General features: G+C 42.1%; 1 protein-coding gene across 1 annotated transcript in view; it reads right to left on the bottom strand.

Annotated features, from left to right (window-relative positions):
• SLC9A9 (solute carrier family 9 member A9) overlaps positions 1-18,798 on the bottom strand; it is a 320,114-nt gene that overhangs the window by 216,219 nt on the left and 85,097 nt on the right. Inside the window, exon 6 of the mRNA XM_077826749.1 lies at positions 10,504-10,609. Within this exon, the coding sequence (XP_077682875.1) occupies positions 10,504-10,609 (106 nt within the window). The remainder of the gene's footprint in view (positions 1-10,503; positions 10,610-18,798) is intronic.

Here is an 18,798-nt window from a genome sequence, read left to right as displayed (position 1 = left end):
CCCTCCTCTCATCCCAACAAATCCTTACCCCACTGTCTTGCTTCCAGTGGCATCTACCACTATCCTGGAATTCTGTTCATCCCTGCTCATCTCTTTTCCCACCACCCATTCCCTTGCCTGATACCACCTCTGCTCCCATTTCCCTGGTCTCTCTTCCTTGACAGGCCTTGAGACACATCATGTCTTTTTATCGTCTTGTACAATGGTTATTATGATGGCCCCCAAGCCTGACTGGAGCATCTGTCTGCTGTAACACTATACATATTAAATAATAACAGTACGTTATTCTGATCATTTTCTCTTTCTCTATTGAAACTAGCTTCAGTAGATCCTTTTTCTAATGCACCTGGATGCTATAGGGTAAATTCTGCTTATGTACATATCCTATATGTTTGACTTCATGTGACTTCAATGGCAGCCATCACCCCATACTCAAGTAGGGTGTCCAGATAGCAAGTGTGAAAAATCGGGACGGGGGTGGTGAATAATAGGTGCCTATATAAGAAAAAGCCCCAAATATCGGGACTTTCCCTATAAAATCGGGACATCTGGTCACCCTATACTCAAAGGCAAATTTTGGCACTACACGATAAATATTCAAAACCAGGCACCTAAATGGTACACACAAAGTGTGTGCACAGACATTCAAACAAGTAAATGTGTTCACAAAATACACATTTGTAAACAAATAGGGACCAACTACACGACAATGGACAGTGTTTTGCACTTGTGTATATTTATGCAACTATGTGGTTATTTTGTACAGATAATTTCTTGTCTGTGCACATATATATTGGAAGCCCAAATTAGGTGCATATTTTTTATTTTTTTTTATTGCAATGCCTGAAGAGGTGAAGATATTCCTAAACATGAGCCAACCATAATCAGAGCGAATGAATGGTGAAAGTACAGTTGAAATTGAAGAAGCAATCAGTTTTTTTTACCTAACCATCCAATCGTGGAACCCCAGTGTGACGAGTCAATATTGAAACAATCATTTTTTGTGAAGCTTGCAATGAAATGCAAGAAGTTCCCTACAAATCTCAATTGGTGGAATTGAGCAGAGGCATGCATCCTTCATTGTCATAGCATGGGTCGAACAGCCTTCTATTTGAACTACAAATGACAAGGAATAAGAAGCAAAGACACTCATTTTTATTATTTCTTTTGGATGCAAGCTGACTGAATACATTTGCATCAAAGGAAACAAAATGTTAAAAGTATTCCCTGTAGTCTGCTGTTCACTTCAAAGACTGGACAAAAATAAGGGCCCTTTAGCATCAGTTTATTTCCCTGGGACTGGACTAATGGTAGGGCCAAACGCTATACAGGAATATAGTAAAAGATGGGTACTGGATATAAGTTAGAGTACAGTTAAGAAACAGAACCTTCAGCACACCATGAAAAGTGGCATATTCTAACTCAGCACACTTGCTCTCTGTCTTTGCAAATCATTTACTTACTTCCAGAGAAGAACAAGTTTTACCCCTATTAACACTACCGAACTTATGGAAGAGTTAGTCACACATTTCATCAACAAAACTGTTAGCTAAGCTCCAACTGCAGAATCCATATTACTGGTGCTCGATGGACAAGAAGAAGCAAAAAGAAACAGCTTGATTTTCAGATCCCAGGCTGTCAGTATTGGCTGTTAGAAAAGCCTTTGACTCTTAAATGAGCACACTGGATATAGAAGTGGTTAAGGGAGTAAATTCAGAACCCCACAATGTCATTTTTAATAGCCATTTTTCTGACTATAACTGCAGTTTAAGGAAGAATATGAAAACATGCAGCTGTCTTGTCACTGTAAAACCAGCTATTCAGTGGACTCCGGAATCAAAGCAAAAAGCAGAGCACTAAATTCTGTGGCAAAATCCACCCTGCATAATGCTCCAAAAACTCAAGGGCAAAGGATCCAAATCAGGGACAGCTCCTGACAAAAGATAATGGGAATTTAAAACTAATCATTAAAGGAGTTTCAAATCAGTTCAGGTATGTCTCAAGGAGGAACCCAGCATGCCTTTCCAGGTTGACATTATTTCCTGTAAATCCCAAAGCCAATTTGGATTGTAAATACATCAGGGTAGTCATGCTGTCTTCTCAGAGTTTTGTACAGGGTTGCCAGCTTCTGTCAGGTGTACATAAGAATCATAATGAAAAATAAAGCCTGACTGAGAAAGTATACAAAGAGGTTTTCAGATACAACAAAAAATATCAGTAACTATAGAAATAGCTAAGACAGAAAAGAAATAAATGGGCAATTTTCAACAATAAAAAAAGGTTATTTATGGGGTGTTCTAAGGATCTACTCTTGGATCAGTGTTATTAAGTAAATTTATTAATAATCTGGAAAGGGGTGAACAGTGAGGACAACATCTACAGATGACACAAAATTATTTAGGTTAGTCAACACTGGTGAGGACTGTGAGGAACTTCAGAGGAATTCCACTGGCAATTAAAAGGTCAAACAAAATGCTGGGATGTTCTGAGAATGAGCTAGTGAATAATAATATACATATGATAATGACATTATCGAAATTAATGGTATGGCCTTCCCTGGAATACTGAGTTCAGGTCTAATAACCTGCTCTCAAAAAAGAACCAGCAGGAATAGAAGAGGGCCAAAGGAAACAGGAAAAAAATTTAAAAACTGGAAAAACTTTCATGTAGAATAGAATGAGAAGACTGGGACTGTTTTGTTTCAACAGGAGAATAATAAGGTGACATAACAGAGGTATGAACAGTAATGAATGGTTAAGAACAGAGCTGTGTGGCCAATGGTGATTTCATTTTGCAGAGAATTTTGGAATTTTGAAATTTGTTTTTTGTTCTGTTTGGATCGAAAACCAAACATTTCCAAATTTTCCATGAAACGGGATAAAAAATCATTTAGAAAAATCAAAACTGTTCATCCCAAAAGGGGTGATTGGGAGCCAGTGCTCCCAGCTCCCTTTTAGTCTGCCAGGAGCTAAAGGGGAACTAGGCACCTGGAAGCCCGGGGAGATCCAGGTCTAAAGCTTCTGGCCCAGCTGGGTGTTAGGACAGCCAGGTGGTCAGCCATGGCTTCAGCAGGAGCAGCAGGAGAAAGAGGCACAGTCTGTCAGAAGACGGTAGCAGGGAGCATCCCCAACAAGGTAGCAATGCTGAGCAGACTGGAGTTGCAACTTACTTTAGGAACCTATATGCTTTCCTTTGGGTCACCTGGTTAGACTCTTGCTTGTGGACTGGCTGAACTCTTAGGACTCACAGGTAATTACCTCAAATGACTCATCAGGCTCAGAACATTCACCACACTGGGGCTTCCAGGAAAACTATTGTGTTGGAGAATTTTCACTCAGTTCTAGTTAAGACCCTGATCCTACACCTATGGAACGACTTCCACTGACTTCAGTAGCCAATGGATCAAGCCCACAGAGGAGGTAAATTGAGCATTTCTATTTATTCTCTCACACACAATGCAGGCCAAATGGACTTTACATATCTTAGAACTGAATATCCCCTTATTGCTTGACTCCCTTTCTCTAGTCTCTTCAGGTGATTTTCCAGTTTGCCTTTCTGTTTGCTATCAGAATTTCTTTAGCCTTCAACTGCACTTTTTCATTTTGGTTTCCTGTGTTTGCTTCCCCTCTCACTTAAGAGATGTCCATGGATATAATTGTGGTAGAATTTATGCCAGAGAAATAGTCAACCCCAAAATACTTGAAGTAGTCATGCAGAGTCTAAGGTCCTTATTTCTTTTGTTTTCTGTGTTAAGTCTAGTTGGTCAAAATAGTTTTTATTATTCCTAAGATTGTCCTGGACTGGCCTAAAACTATCAGGAAGTATCATCATTGCATCTACTAGTAAGTTACACCACTGTGCTAGATGTAGCTCTGTGGACTACCCAGAGCAGTTCCATGGTCCACCTCTTGAGACCCATTGCCATAGATTATGCCTATACAACACAAACTGAACACTGACTGTACTGTCATTTCCTGTTGGAAGCTGATCCACACTTTGAGTAACAGTGCTTCATTATTTTCCCTGTGGGATTTTAGAAAATCCCATACAAGATTCCAGTGAACTCATGGCAAGAATAAATGGCTTGAGCATGGCATCTACTTGTACACAGTATTACTACACTAGGAGGAACATGCTCACTGGATGAATTTGTATCACTTTGAAGGACTCAGAGGGAACCATGAAACTAAAACTTCAACAAAAAAACAATCCCCCTGTTTAAAGGAAGTCTGCCTATATTTTGGGTAAGTCATCCCTTTAATCACAAATAAAGCTGTGCAAATTTGCCGCCCCCTTTCTCCATAGCATAGACCCTCAACACTGTGAGCCCCTGCTACTGGCCTATACTAAGTGGTTGAAATTTCTCCTTTTTGGGGTTACCATGTGGTAATGGATAAACTCTATCATTTTTGACCTGATGAGAGAAGACCCAAGCAAAATGAGAAGAATCACAATCTGCAAATTATTGCCCATAAATTTCAGTCTCTTTTAAACTATTAAAAGGAGTCTAGTATATGAGGACAGCTCATTTATTACCCACAGGCTAGAAATAATGTCAAATCCTGCAGTCAAATCTTGAAAAATGGACTTGGAATCCATGTAATGTAAGACAAGAGCTCTTTTTTTCAGAGGTTTTCAGAGGCTTTGAAAATGAGATTTCTTCATCATTACAAGCTACTTGGAAATGTACAACTTCATAAAGAAACCCATGAAAGTTCATTATGTTACTGCAGAAAAATGAACAGGTTCCATTACTTTCTTACCAGGGCAGAATTTTCAGATAAAACAAACAACAATGGAATGTTATATATTTGCGCAGGCCCACCCTCTCTGGCAAAAAAAAAAAAAAGGGCGGGGGGGAGGGTAGTGTGCATCTGCTATGTGTTTACAAACACACTGTGCATACAGTACAGTATTATAGTTGGGAGGTGCACCGGTGTGGGGGGCTCAACCCTCGGGCCGCCCACTCCACCCTTTCCCCCAAGCCCCCACCCTTAAACCATCTCTTCTCCTCCCTCCCCCTTTACTCTGCACGCCACATCCTCACTCCTCCCCCTACCCCCGCCTCCTGAATGCCACAAGCCAGCTGATTGCTGCGGGCAGGAGGCGGGGGGAGAAGGGGGAAGGTGCTGATCCGCGAGATCTGCCAGAGGGCAAGAGGCACTGGGTGGAGGGGGTGCGTAGGGGAGTTGATAGGGGGGCTGCCAGCTGTGGACAAAGCAGGCAGCTAAACAATGTTATAGTGGAGCATTGCACAACTTTAAACGGAGCATGTTCTGTAATGGAGCGGGGACGTAAAATCGAAACAATGTTAAGCGAGAGGACGTTAAGTGGGGAGTAACTGTATAGCATTCATTACCAAGGAAACTATAAAACTATATAGATTAAAATATGGTTTTAAGGGCCACTGGCCCATAGGGTTGCCAGTGTTCTAATTGCAGAAAACCGAACACCCTTACCCTGCCCCTTCCTCAAGTCCCTGCCCCCTCCACACCCCTTTTCTGAGGCCTCACCCCTGCTCACTCCATCCCCTCTTCCTCCGTCACTTGCTCTCTCCCACCTTCGCTCACTTGCTCATTTTCATCAGGCTGGGGCAGGGAGTTGGGGTGTGGGAAGGGATAAGAGCTCTGGCTGGGGGGGGGCAGGCTCTGGGGAGGGGCCATGGCTGAGGGATTTGGGATGCTGGAGGGGACTCTGACCTGGGGCCAAGGGGTTTGGAGTGTGGGAGGGGGCTCAGGGCTGGGGCAGGGATGTGGGAGGGTCTACAGGCTCTGGGCTGGAGGCGCCAGCTTGAGTGGGCCAGAAATGCAGGGTTCAGGGTGTGGGAGGGGGTTCCGGGCTGGGGTAGGCAGTTGGGGTGTGAGAGGGGGTGAGGACTCCGGTGGGGGGGGTGATCTTTGGGATGGGGTCAGGAATGAAGAATTTGGGGTACAGGAGGGGGCTCCGGGCTGGTGCAGGGGGGTTGGGTGCAAAAGAGGTTGCAGGCTCTGGGAGGGAGTTTGGCCGTGGGCGGGGGTTTGGAGTGTGGGCTCTGGGCAACTCTGACCTCAGGCAGCTCCCAGGAAGTGGTGACATGTATCTCCAGCTCCGAGGCAGAGGGGCAGCCAGGAGGCTCTGTGCCCTGCTTCTGCCCACAGGCGCCACCCCCACAACTCCAATTGGCCGTGGTTCCTGCACAAAGACCCCATGGCTGCCCCTCTACCTAGGAATCAGAGGGAAATGCCAGTCACTTCCCGGGAGCCGTGTGGAGCCAGTCCTGCTGTGCCACCAACTGGACTTTTAACGGCCTGGTCAGTGGTGCTGATTGGAGCTGCCAAGGTCCCTTTTTGATCAGATTTTCCAGTTGAAAAGTTGACACCTGGCAACCCCACACTGGAAAGCTGCTTCTGATGGTGGGGGAGCTGAAGTGCTCATGCGGATGGTATCTGGAGGTATCGGGCCTATGTTATTTAAAGACAGGTGGAATCCTTCATGTGGTAGCACACTGAGTAGCGTCACTTACTAAATGGGTACAAAAGGTCTCGTGTGAGCTCATCTGAGTACTGTCCTCCTCTCACTGACTGATGCGTAAAAGAGGAGAAATATAGGGGGAGCAAACCTGTCCCAACATGACTCCTATTAGTGTGCAGTAGGCAGTCCCTTCCATTCAGGAAGGACAAGCAGCCATGTCATGTTTGTCTGTCCATAAGTAGGTGAAGTGGAGCTGGAGGAACGCTGAACCTTCCCTCTCTCCTCCCAACCCACATTGAACCTGCCAAGAGTCAGGCAAATCATTTTTAAGCACTTTGGGATCCTCTGGGGTAAGAGGCAGTATGCATAAATGTAAGATCCCCCTTAGCATTTAAAATGAGTCAGGCTTGCAGACATTTAGGGTTTCTTCAGCTGTCTGATGAAACCCATTTTGCAGCCCCTCTTTTATTCTCTCTTCTCTTTACTCATTAAATAATATATGAACAAGCATCGCATTATACTATTACTACGGATCCTTTCTGTGTATAGAGCTTCACATTTTTAAATATTCTGCTGCCAGTCTAATTATACATTATACATCATTGTCACTGCACCACATCGCAAAAACATTGAGTAACACTTTCAAAAAGTAAAAATAAAATGGTGTCTGTGCCATGGGATGAAAGTTGCTGCACTTTCTTAACACTAGAACACAATACTTCTGCATGCAACTAGAAGGAAGCTGTTTGATTTACTGGGGTGCTAACTCACTGAAGTTGATGTTATCAGCAGTACATCTTTACTTAAAAGCCCGCAGGAAAGAAGATCATGGTAGGGTTGAGGTTTACACAACTGGTACAACAACTCATTATTTAGGCTAGAAATTAAACATCTCCCAGATTCTTTTCAACGTCATCTATAGAAGTGTAGGAATTTCCTTTACTGTCTGATGCAAATTTCACTACTGAAAATATACAGAAAAATATATTAGCTTGCTAGTGTAAACAGATCCTACTGCAGAGACTAGGGTTACAATCTGTCAGAAACAGAGAAAAACAGATGAGAAAGCTCTGAAGAAAAAACAGTGTTTATGGCAAGCATACTCCTATCTGCAAAAAGAAACGGAGTACTTGTGGCATCTTAGAGACTAACAAATTTATTTAAATTTAAATAAGGTGCCACAAGTACTCTGTTTCTTTTTGCGGATACAGACTAACACAGCTGCTACTCTGAAACCTGTCATACTCCTATCTATCTTCAGTCTCCACTTGCAGATATATGGACTAAATCCTATGACCTGTATTTGTGTACAGGGAAAAGAGGAGGTGTTAGAAACTCCTGACTTGTGGACTATACAATATTGCTGTGCTTTTGAGGTTTGTGTTGTATTTAGTGGTTCCTCAGAGTTTGACCGTTGAAGAAGTATATGTGATTTGGCAGTCCAACTGCTGAAAACAAATGATACTTTACAGATTCTGGCTTTTTTTGTTTGTTTGTTTGTTTGAGTTGCTTCTAGGTTTAAGGGTTATATGGCTATTCACTAGGAAATCCTGCACTAGCTCAGTTCAAATAAAACAGAATCAAAGAAAGAAACCCAGACTTTACCATCTGAGTATTTCTTATAAGTTTGGTTAGTACAGTAGATTCCTGTTTTAACTGTGTGCTTTTATTTTGTGACAATTCTTTCAGTTTTTCTAGTCTCTGATTTAAATTTCCCTCTGTCCATTTTGTTTTCTGGTACAATAGATACTCTGTTAAGTTACACGTTCTGACTACCTTAACTGAATGTGACATCTGTGCTACACTTAATCATCAGATTGTGTGCTCACACCCTTGACAGTAGATGGAAATGTTGTTCTTGCTCTGAAAACAAAAGCAGAGCTTAAGTGTAGGTGAATGTAAGAGGACTGGTATTTAGATAATGAACAATTAAATAGGAGTATTAACACTAATCTTACATATCTTGCAAGAATTATGTACTGGCTGTGAAAACAAGCTGTCATAACAAAGGAGAAAAATCCCCAGTTTGGTTCATTACATACTATCTACCAAAACTCACTTTACAACTTAAACAGGATATGAAATTCTTCTACATGCCTTATCCTTTAAGCACTTCTGAGTAGTATTGCTGTGCGTTATCAGACAGTTGCTGTGTTCCATCCCAGAGGTGGCTGCATTATAGCCCAGACTCAAGAAAGACTTAATTAGTTTTATCCAGGCTTGACTTTAAGCATGCACATAACTTATATTGACGTCAACAGAAGTTAAATACGTGCTTAATTGCATTCCAGAATAGGATTGCTTTCCTGAACCAGGGCCTTGTTCACTCACTTGTCAGTTATTTTCATATTTTAATATAACTAGAGCATGTAGTGAGAGTAATATCTAAGGTTGCTGGAATATTTCTGTACTAGCCCCCTATTTTCAGTTGCTTATGTTTCAAATCTTTTATCTATATCGGGGTGGGCAAACTTTTTGGCCCGAGGGCCACATATGGGTATGGAGACTGTATGGCAGGTCATGAATGCTCATGAAATGGGGATTGGGTTCTGGGGTGGGGTTTGGGATGAGGAGTTGGGGGTTCAGGAGGGTGCTCCGGGCTTGGACTGAGGGGTTCAGAGGGTGGGAGGGGGATCAGGGCTGGGGCACGGAAAGGGGTTAGAGGGGCAGGTTCCAGGCAGCGCTTACCTCAAGCAGCTCCCAGGAACAGTGGCATATCCCCCCGCTGGCTCCTACTGGGAGGTGCAGCCAGGTGGCTCTGCGCACTCCCTGTCCACAGGCGCCAACCCTGCAGCTCCCATTGGCTGTGGTTCCCAGCCAATAGGAGCTGCGGGGGCAGCACTTGGGGTGGGGGCAGCATGCAGAGCTTCCTGGCTGCCCCTACGAGTAGGAGCTGTAGGAGGGAAATGCCACTGCTTCCGAGAGCCATATGGAGTGGGCAAGACCCTGACACTGCTCCCCAGCTGGAGCACCAGAACGGGGCAAGCCCCGGACCCTACTTCCTGGCAGAAGCTCAAGGGCCGGATTAAAACGTCTGGATGGCCCCCGGGCCGTAGTTTGCCCACCCCTGATCTATATGATTGTAAATTTTCCAGACTTGGTAACTGCCTAGTTAAATATTTCTGGATAGTTTCAGGAAAAAAATAAGTTAAATTGTTATTGAATATAAAGAGAGAGGGGAAAAAATGTTTCACAATATATAAAAAAAAATCTTGTAATCTGTCTTTGAACAGCTGTAGTGTCCAAGGAAGAAATTTAGCAGGAAAATAGTCTTCACTGAGGAGAAGTATCTTTTGGCATGCTGATGAAAATCAGGTTTGATTTGGCAAAGTTACGAAACTTTGAAGAGCACATTCTGAGTGTGCAGTGGGGTGGTTGTTTTAATTTTTTAGCAATGGTCCAAAGAATGATAGGCTGTGACAGACATGGCAGTTGAAGCCAACTTGGGAACCTTCTAATCACGTACTTAGCATTTGTGTTTATATGGCAGCGTAAACCCAGGGTAAATGTAGCCCATCATTTGTGAAGTGCTTTAAGATCCTTGGGAATGAAAGGTGCTATGCAATATTATCTTACATTTACTGGCTGAAAGCCTGCTGGTTTTAATAGACACAGGGAGATAAGCAGTACTATGCTGCACTGCTTTGTGGTTTTGCCTCGGAAAACAATAGATTGCAGAAAAAAAGAGTATGAGATAGCTTCTGGTCCTGAACTTCTGCCTCCAATCTGGCAAACCTCCATGTTTACAGGATCTAGTAGCACAACTCCATTCAGACACATTGTTTAGAGTAGAACATTAATCAGATTTAATATACACATTTAAAACATTTATTGCTTTCTGGGCTAAGTATTCACAACCAAAAATGGCAGTTCAGACACACATATCCCATTAACGTTGGAAATTGAGTACTTAATGCACCAATTACATTTCCAGAAGTTTACGTCTTTAATGCAATCTTTAAACTCTCCATTGATATTCCTCTGGAGAGAGCTATTTACCAAGACAATTCAGAGTTATTTCATTGTTTAAGGAATACAGATGTTTGTACTTACTATGTGAGAACTATAGCCACAGCATCATTTAGGACACTCTCTCCAAAAAGGAGGGTATACAGATCTGTATCCACATGCAGCTCGTGGAAAATAGCCAGAACTGTCACTAGAAGGAAACATACAGAGCAAAGTAAGCCTGTTATTCTCATAATTTTAGAATAGCTAATGAGCTAAATGGAAGGGAACGAGTTTTGATAAGCATGTTTTAACATCTAAACAATATAACATGACAGTTTGCCCATTAATTGAATGAAATACATTAGAAAAGGGATACATTTAAGTACACCAGTTCCCTAAATCCAGCAATAACTTTAAGAGTCATGCTTTACATGAACTAGAAACAACCACTCCCTCCCTGCCACATTTCAGCCACACAAACTAAAACTATACCTTTGATTACCCCTAATATCAGGGAAATAGTCTTGTGACTAAAACACAGAATTGGAGGTAAGGAGACTCAGGATGATCCCTGGCTCTCCCATGGACCTTCTGTGTGATCTGAACCCCAATTTACCTATCCATGAACAAGTCATTGTTAATACTTACCCATCTCCCAAATAGATTGTGAGGCTTAATTCTTTGATGTTTATAAAGAACTTTAGTGACATTAATTTTAACATTTTTTTCCTAAAAACTTGTATTTATATTTTGAGATTACTGATGAAATAACTCATTCTATTTGGGTCAGAAGGAAACTGATGTTGGGCAAGTCACTTTGTGTTTCTGTTTCCCTATCTGTAAACAGAGCATAATAATGCTGACCCATCTTTGTAAGGTGCTTTGAGTCCTATGGGTGAAAAGTATTGTGCATATGCTCTGTATTACTATTCATATTCACTGTTTTCATGAAACAAACAGAGGTTTCCCTTTCAACCAAAAGTTTAATATAAAGCTTCCTAATGATTTGTATGTTTGGAAAATTATGCAGTATCTCACTGCATTTGCTTCACTGGTACATTCTGGTACATAATTGTGCAATTGACTAAATCTTCATAGCATAGGAATCCTGAAGTTTAGAAGTGCCCCCAGGGTTTCAGGTTTACATCTGACATTTCAGAAAAGGGAATGCTTTTACACTAAAGCTACCACTGAAGATTCACAAACTAACGTTTGCTTTGTGTGGGTGATTTTTTTCTCTTTCTAGAATTTTGGACCTTATGTACAGAATATTGGTAGAACCGAAACCACTGCTAAAAGGATTTTTCAACAGGTGTTAGCAACGGGAGTGTTTGGAATCTAATATTAGTTTAGAGTCCCAATTATGATGTTCAGTTCTCCTATAGGGTTTTATGCACCATGATCCAGATTAACACAGCAGCTTTGAAGTACTATTCTGGATGCCCTATTCCATAGAAAATGATTCCGTCTCCCATATCTGTGAAAACAAGCATTTGCCACTTCCAATATTAAGTTATTGGCAAGGTCTTAAATGCAGAAACTGGGAAATAGTAATAGGAAAAGTAAACAGTAACCAAGAATCCAACAGCAAAGTTCATATAGGTGTGGTAGGCCAAACCAAACAAAGATCCACACCAATGAAGTTATTTTCAAGAAAACAAACAATTTTTTTTTCCTTTTCAAGTATCTTCCTCCCCCAGCCTTCTGGAAGTTATCAGAGCCCCTCTCTAGAGGGATCTGACTCCAAGTCTAGTCAAATGAAATGAAGACCATATCTATACTGGAGAGCTTACAGTGGCACAGCTGTACCAATGTAGCCGCTCTATGCTGACGGGAGAGAGGTCTCCCGTAGACATAATTAAACCACCCCTAATGTGTGGTGGTAGCTAGGTCGGTGGGAGAGCATCTCCTGCCGACATAGCGCTGTGCACACCAGCACTTCTGTCAGTGTAATGTATGTCGCTCAGGGGTGTGTTTTTTCACAGCCCTGAGCGACATAAGTTATACAGACAAAAGTGCTAGTGTAGACATAACCTAAAATGCATGAAAATAATGAAGAAATCAACAGAATAATGAATCGCTTGCCCCTTCTTCTGGGAGAGACTTCTTAGCCTATCCAGCTCTTTCAATGTTTCTTCCACATCTGAAGAGAAGGCAGAGTTTAGATAGACCCTTTTTGCAACATGCCCTGTCCCTGAACCAAGGCTATTGATTGAATGCCATGGAACAGCATTTCCCAGCAATCCCTGAATAGTGAGGGGAGAGGAAAATTCCAACAGTGTTCAAGGGTTGGTCTATGCTAGAAAACTGGGTTAACCCAGCTACACTGCTCAGGGGTGCAAATAATTCACATCCCTGAGCAACGTAGTTAAGCCAATTTAAGTCCTCATGTAGACAGCACTAGAAAATTAGGTCAACTTTACAGCTATGTTGCTCACGGGTGTGAATAATTCACATCCCTGAGCAATGCAGTTAAGCTAACCTAAGTCCCTGTGTAGACAGCACTAGGTTGATGGAAGAATTCTCCTGTCAACCTAGGTACTGTCTTTTGGGGAGGTGGATAATTAGGCCAACAGGAGAACCCTTGCCACAGGCATAGGAAGTGTCTACACTGAAGTGGTGCAGCTGAAGTGTTGGAGCTGTGCTGCTGTAGCATTTTAAGTGACAAGCCCTTAGTGACCTGGATGGATTTCTTTCCTAAATCACAAACTGCCACACTGACTCCACCGCTTCTCCCTCAAAGTTTATTAAACTCCAGATCCAATACCGATAGGGCTTCTTTGGTACCAACAACAGAGGAGAGACCCTGTAATGATTGGCTGTGAGACTGCAAAAAGAGAGCCTACATGAGATAGAAAACCAGAGAGGAAATGAGCACTGAATGTCTGTTCAGTTCCTTCATTGGGTATCAGTGGGTTTCTAGAAAGATTCCCTTATTCTGGGCATGAAATCAAAGAGCTGTAGTAGTTGATGCTGAGGGCTGCATGATGAGGTGTGGATTTTAACCCATGTGCACCTGTATTTCTAGTTGATCCTGAGTTCCACATAGGAATGTTGTTCTAAAGCAAAGTTCCCATACACCACTTTGGCCTCCCCTAATAAAGCAACTTATAAATGAGGAGTGGAAACAAAGGAAAGGAAAGGAATCTTACTGGGAACTAATGAAAATGCTGCTGCATTGGAAGATATATGATAGTTTTTGGATGGGGCAGTGTGTTCTCTCTTGCTGTCCCGTTTCCACTTAGCAAGCAAGAAGCCACCATCTATACTTGGTATTGAACATTCAGGGCTAGGCTCGGTTTTGCCTTTTTCAAGTGCCCCCTCTCACCCCTGTTTCCCCCGGACTTGACCATACACTAGAAAAGTCTGGAATTTCCTTAGGGAAGAGTCTCACAGGCTGGGTTTACAATGACATTGTCGTTACAATCTTTCACCATTGCAGATTGCCTGCCAACATTATTAACCACTATGCCATCTAACCTTCCGCTTAGTGAAACTGCCAACGGCTGTTGTTTCCACCCGGGGGAGGGGCACCAGCACTAGCTCAGTGGTGAGACATTTTAACAAAGAGCTCCAAGCAGACAAGACTACTGTGTAAAAAACAATGATCTAAGGGATTGGTGACTGTTGAAATATTCTACTATGTAATATTCTGGTGTATTAGGATGTATAAACAGGGGAATCTCAAGCTGGCACTTCTGACTAGTCCTGGTGTCCGCTATTCAGGAAGGATGCTGATAAATTGGAGGGGGTTCTGAGAATAGCCACAAGAATGATTAAAGGATTCGAAAACATGCCATACAGCCATAGACACAAGAAGCATAATCTATTTATTTTAACAAAGAGAAGGTTAAGGAGTTATTTAATCACAATCTATCAGTATGTACATGGTGAATAAGTATTTAATAATGAGCTCTGCAATCTGTCAGAGAAAGGTACAGCATGATCCAATGGCTGGAAGTTGAAGCTAGATAAATTCTTCCTGGAAATAAGACATACATTTTTAACAGTGAGGGTAATTAACCACTAGAACAACTTACCAAGGGTTGTGGTGGATTCTCCATCACTGGGAATTTTTAAATCAAGATTGTATGTTTTTCTAAAAGACCTGCTCTAAGAAATATTCTGGAGAAGTTCTAGGGCCTGTGTTATACCAGAAAGCACACTAGATGCCCACAGTCGTCCCTTTTGGCCTTTGAATTTATGAAATAACTGTGCCCTCTGTCACACAGGAAGGCCCCCTGAGAACAACTAATGTTGGTCCTGGAGGATTCTGCCACCAGCTTTAAAGGACAAGTAAACCCAGATAAAACCAATGTAAGGAATCAAGAATCCAGGCCTGCACAGAGAAATCTCTCTAAGCACCTCTTCAAACAAAATGAATAAAAGGATAGAGAAGAATCAAAACAAACATTACAGCCATTAAATCACCACACCAACAAGCTCTCTCAAAATATGAGAAGAAGAAAAGATAAGACTTAAAAGTGTAGATGACCAGATTGTTGTCTAGCCTAGGATAGATTCTAGCAGTCTCTCAGCTAGGAGTTCTGGAGTTGTAAACTACAATGGCTTGGATTTCATATTGACCTGGGTTAAGGACTCAAAGATATTCTATATGATTATTTTGAATCAGAATTTGCAATAATTTGAACTGGAGTTAATGTGAGATTTATATATCTATTTTTATAGCGTGTACTTCTTTTTCCCTCATTCTACAGAGTCCTTCTGCTGGATGGCAGGACACGGGATTAATTGTGAGCTGCTTACAGAAGACCATATAAAGAAAAGGAGTACTTGTGGCACCTTAGAGACTAACCAATTTATTTGAGCATAAGCTTTCGTGAGCTACAGCTCACTTCATCGGACGCATACTGTGGAAAGTCCACAGTATGCATCCGATGAAGTGAGCTGTAGCTCACGAAAGCTTATGCTCAAATAAATTGGTTAGTCTCTAAGGTGCCACAAGTACTCCTTTTCTTTTTGCGAATACAGACTAACACGGCTGTTACTCAGAAAACCATATGTGCATGTAAGTAGTAATCAGGATGATGCATGGACCTACTAAAATAACTTATCAGTACTTGGATACCTGGGAGATGATATTTTAAATTATACTACAGTGAGAATGCTTTTTAGAATGTAGAATGATCTCCTTTAAAAAGTCATTTGCCAACAGTTATCACAGTAAATCTGTGACGCCATAGTTTTATCTTATACTTAGAAGTAAAACATGGTATTAGATGCTACACTGTGTTGCTTTTGGAAGACATTTAAGAATAGATAGAGCTGAGTTTTATGTAGGATGATAAATAATCAAGGTACATCCCCAAATACTTTATAGTGAGTATGCAAAAGTCAAACTACTTTTGCTTGAAGAACTTAGCATATTTCAGGATTGAAATTTTGCTCTCTGATAGCCATGTAAGTATAAGTGGAGGGATAGATAGATAGATAGATAGATAGATATTGCCTTGAGAACTGCACACAAATACTTTTTTGATGAAGTAAAAAACACTGCCATAAGTGCAGATGACATATTCATGTCCTGATTCCCAACACATTGATGATCTTCATTAAAAAATACGGTGACAGGAAACCTAAGCTGATGAACTTCTGGGAATTTCTTAGTATTTGATCTAAGTCAAATCTGCTTCTCTCTTTCCTGTATTTCATGGCCTGAGGTGACATGGTAGCAAATGCTCAATCTAGCACAATCTTGGCCCTACCCAAGTCAACACAGGTGTCTATTAAGTTGGTTTATAAAGGATATTTTTGGCATACATGGGAACAGCTACGCTTGCTATTAATTTCCTGTAACTTTCTGTAATTAATTTCCTGTAAAAACATTCTTGAAATGTCAAGAAATCACAGCAATATTCAGACTAACAATATCCAATACTTTCTTGTTGTTCTGTTGCTGAAAAGAACTAGGAGACCCAGAAAGTGGAGCCAGAAAATAAATGAGATCAGTATATGTGATTTAGAAAAAAGAGGATCTGATCAAAATAAAAGAAACTAAACTATATATAAAATGAAATATTAAATACCTATAGTTGAAACAATGATCAAAGGGGCTGCCATTGTCTCTTCTTCATCTTCTGATTATAACAAAGGTAACAATCATCTGTCATATCTGATAAGCCCAGATCCTAACAGGCAGTTCAATGACAAATTGGAAGAAAATAAGATGAGAGACAACCCAATTAAACCACCCATACAGAAAAGGCTTTTCTCTAAAAATAACAGGTCCCATTTTAATTGTACAGTCCTGACACTGATAGTCACCCATCCTACTCATGGCTTAGCTCAATGAGAAAAAGGGAGAAAGCATCAACAAAACATTTTAATTACAAAGATATTTTAAATTTACATTATTTACACACCGTTTATGAAATATCTTACCATTGTTTTTATGAATTATCTTTTTAAACACACAATGTGGTGATTTTGTAAGGTGCCAGAACTGCTCTAGCTGATGGTTAATATCTATTTTTATAAAAAAAATCCCCACACACCACAGTACAACTCACATCTTCTGTGCAGCTGTAACCATAGTAACTCCAAATAGAAAAGGGCCTTGTGATTATCAACATGACCAAAGGTAAGGGAGTTCATGTAGCTTTGAAATAGTTATGCTTCAGCAAACCTCTGTGGAGGTAAATGTGCTTCTCATGCTTTAAATGTCAAAAGTTTTTTCTTTTAAAGTGCTACGGGTAAATAAAATGTCTTTAGACTGGAATGTCATTATACAATAGTGTGCTAATAACAGCACCCAAGACAAAGCCCTAAAGCAGCACTTTCCAGCAAATCTCCCATTTTATTATGGTTATGGCAAAGATCAAGTAATTTTGTTAATGTGAACACCCATGGCATTCATATTATCCAGTTGTGAGTATACAGAATTGGAGCATTGCTCTGACTAATTTTTCTTACTTCTGTTAATGAGGCAGAATACTGGCCAAGTTTTGAAGTCAATGAGAATTGCACCCTGTAGTGAGGCGGGGTGGCCTCCCAAGGACCCGGAGTGGGAGAACCCCCACACTGAGCCCAGTGGGCGGAACCAGGGCCTAGTTGCCTCTCCTCCAGGAAGTGGGTGGGAGGGGCAGAAAGTATGTAAAGGCAGCCCAGAAATCTCAATAGGGAGGCAACCACTGGAGAGACCAGATGCCTCCCGTGGCCTCCTGAACTGGGAAGCGGCGGAGGGTGCCGAGGGAGCAGAGGACTGGCCTGGGCCGCCGGGGCCGCCAGCTGATTCAGACTTGGAGGAAGCAGACAACTGGCCCTGACCGCCCAGACTGCCATCAGACCTGACCCCGGAGGGAGAAGACGGCTGGCCCGGACCACCGACAGATCAGACCTTGCTTGCGGTCCTGGAAGCCATCATCAACCTCGACCCCTCCTCATGGCAACACCAAGAAGGGAAGTGTGGAAGTGGCCCAGGGGTAGCAGACCCCTCTGGCCTCAACGCTGACAGAGGGTGAGTCAGCATGTTGTGGCGTGGATCCCTGCTGACCCAGTAACAAAGTTCTTTGTCACTGCTAGGGCCTTGGGCCGGGACACAGTGGAGTGGGTGGGTCTGCGTCCCTCCTGCCACCCCAACCCGGGGGTGGCAGTCTCCCCTTCCCCACACCAGAAGCCTGAGCCTCAGACTCTGGGTTTCCCCGCCTTGATCCAGGGCCTGGGTTAACTGATTGTTTATTTGCTGCTTGGCCTGCACACAGGCCTGAGCCCCAGACTTTTTGTTGTCCTGCCTTGATCCAAGGCTGGGGCCAATTGACTGTTTGTTTCCTGCCCAGCCTGAGCCCAGGCCTGAGCCCCAGCTGTGAGCAGAGACCGATTCATTCCCCATGGCGGCCGACGTATCAGTGACGTAGTAAGGCGGGGTGGCCTCCAGAGGACCCAGAGTGGGAGGGTCCCTGCACTGAGCCACTACACGTCCATGTAAGGGAGCAAAGAACTGGGACTCAGCTTTTTGTTCTAATTATTTCTAGATTCTAATTATTGAAACTTTCATTTGGGATTAGAAAATCAGATACAACTGAGTAAAAATTTACCCCAAATTAGAACGGAACCGAGGTTTGAATATGTTGGGTTAATGTTTCACTTACTTTCCAACACACCTTTTCACTTCTTGGCTTGGCCAGGAGCAGAAGCAGAGGTGCACTAATATTGAAAGGAAACTGTTCTCTCGTTGTTTACAGCTAAAATATCATAAGAAAGGAAATCAAAATGTCTGGCAATGCTGGGAGCCCACTCTTTCAAGAATTCTGGCCTTATTTTGAACAAAGGAGATGGATATCAGCTTCAGATAACCACTTATCTGACCTGAACAAATTTCTGAACCATTGAAATGCATCCATTACAAAGCTACTCAGCTATAACTTAGTATCATAAATT

This window comes from Eretmochelys imbricata, chromosome 9 (assembly GCF_965152235.1).
Source record: "Eretmochelys imbricata isolate rEreImb1 chromosome 9, rEreImb1.hap1, whole genome shotgun sequence".
In the NCBI taxonomy this organism is placed as follows: domain Eukaryota; kingdom Metazoa; phylum Chordata; order Testudines; family Cheloniidae; genus Eretmochelys; species Eretmochelys imbricata.
This window is presented reverse-complemented; position numbering and strand designations above follow the sequence as displayed.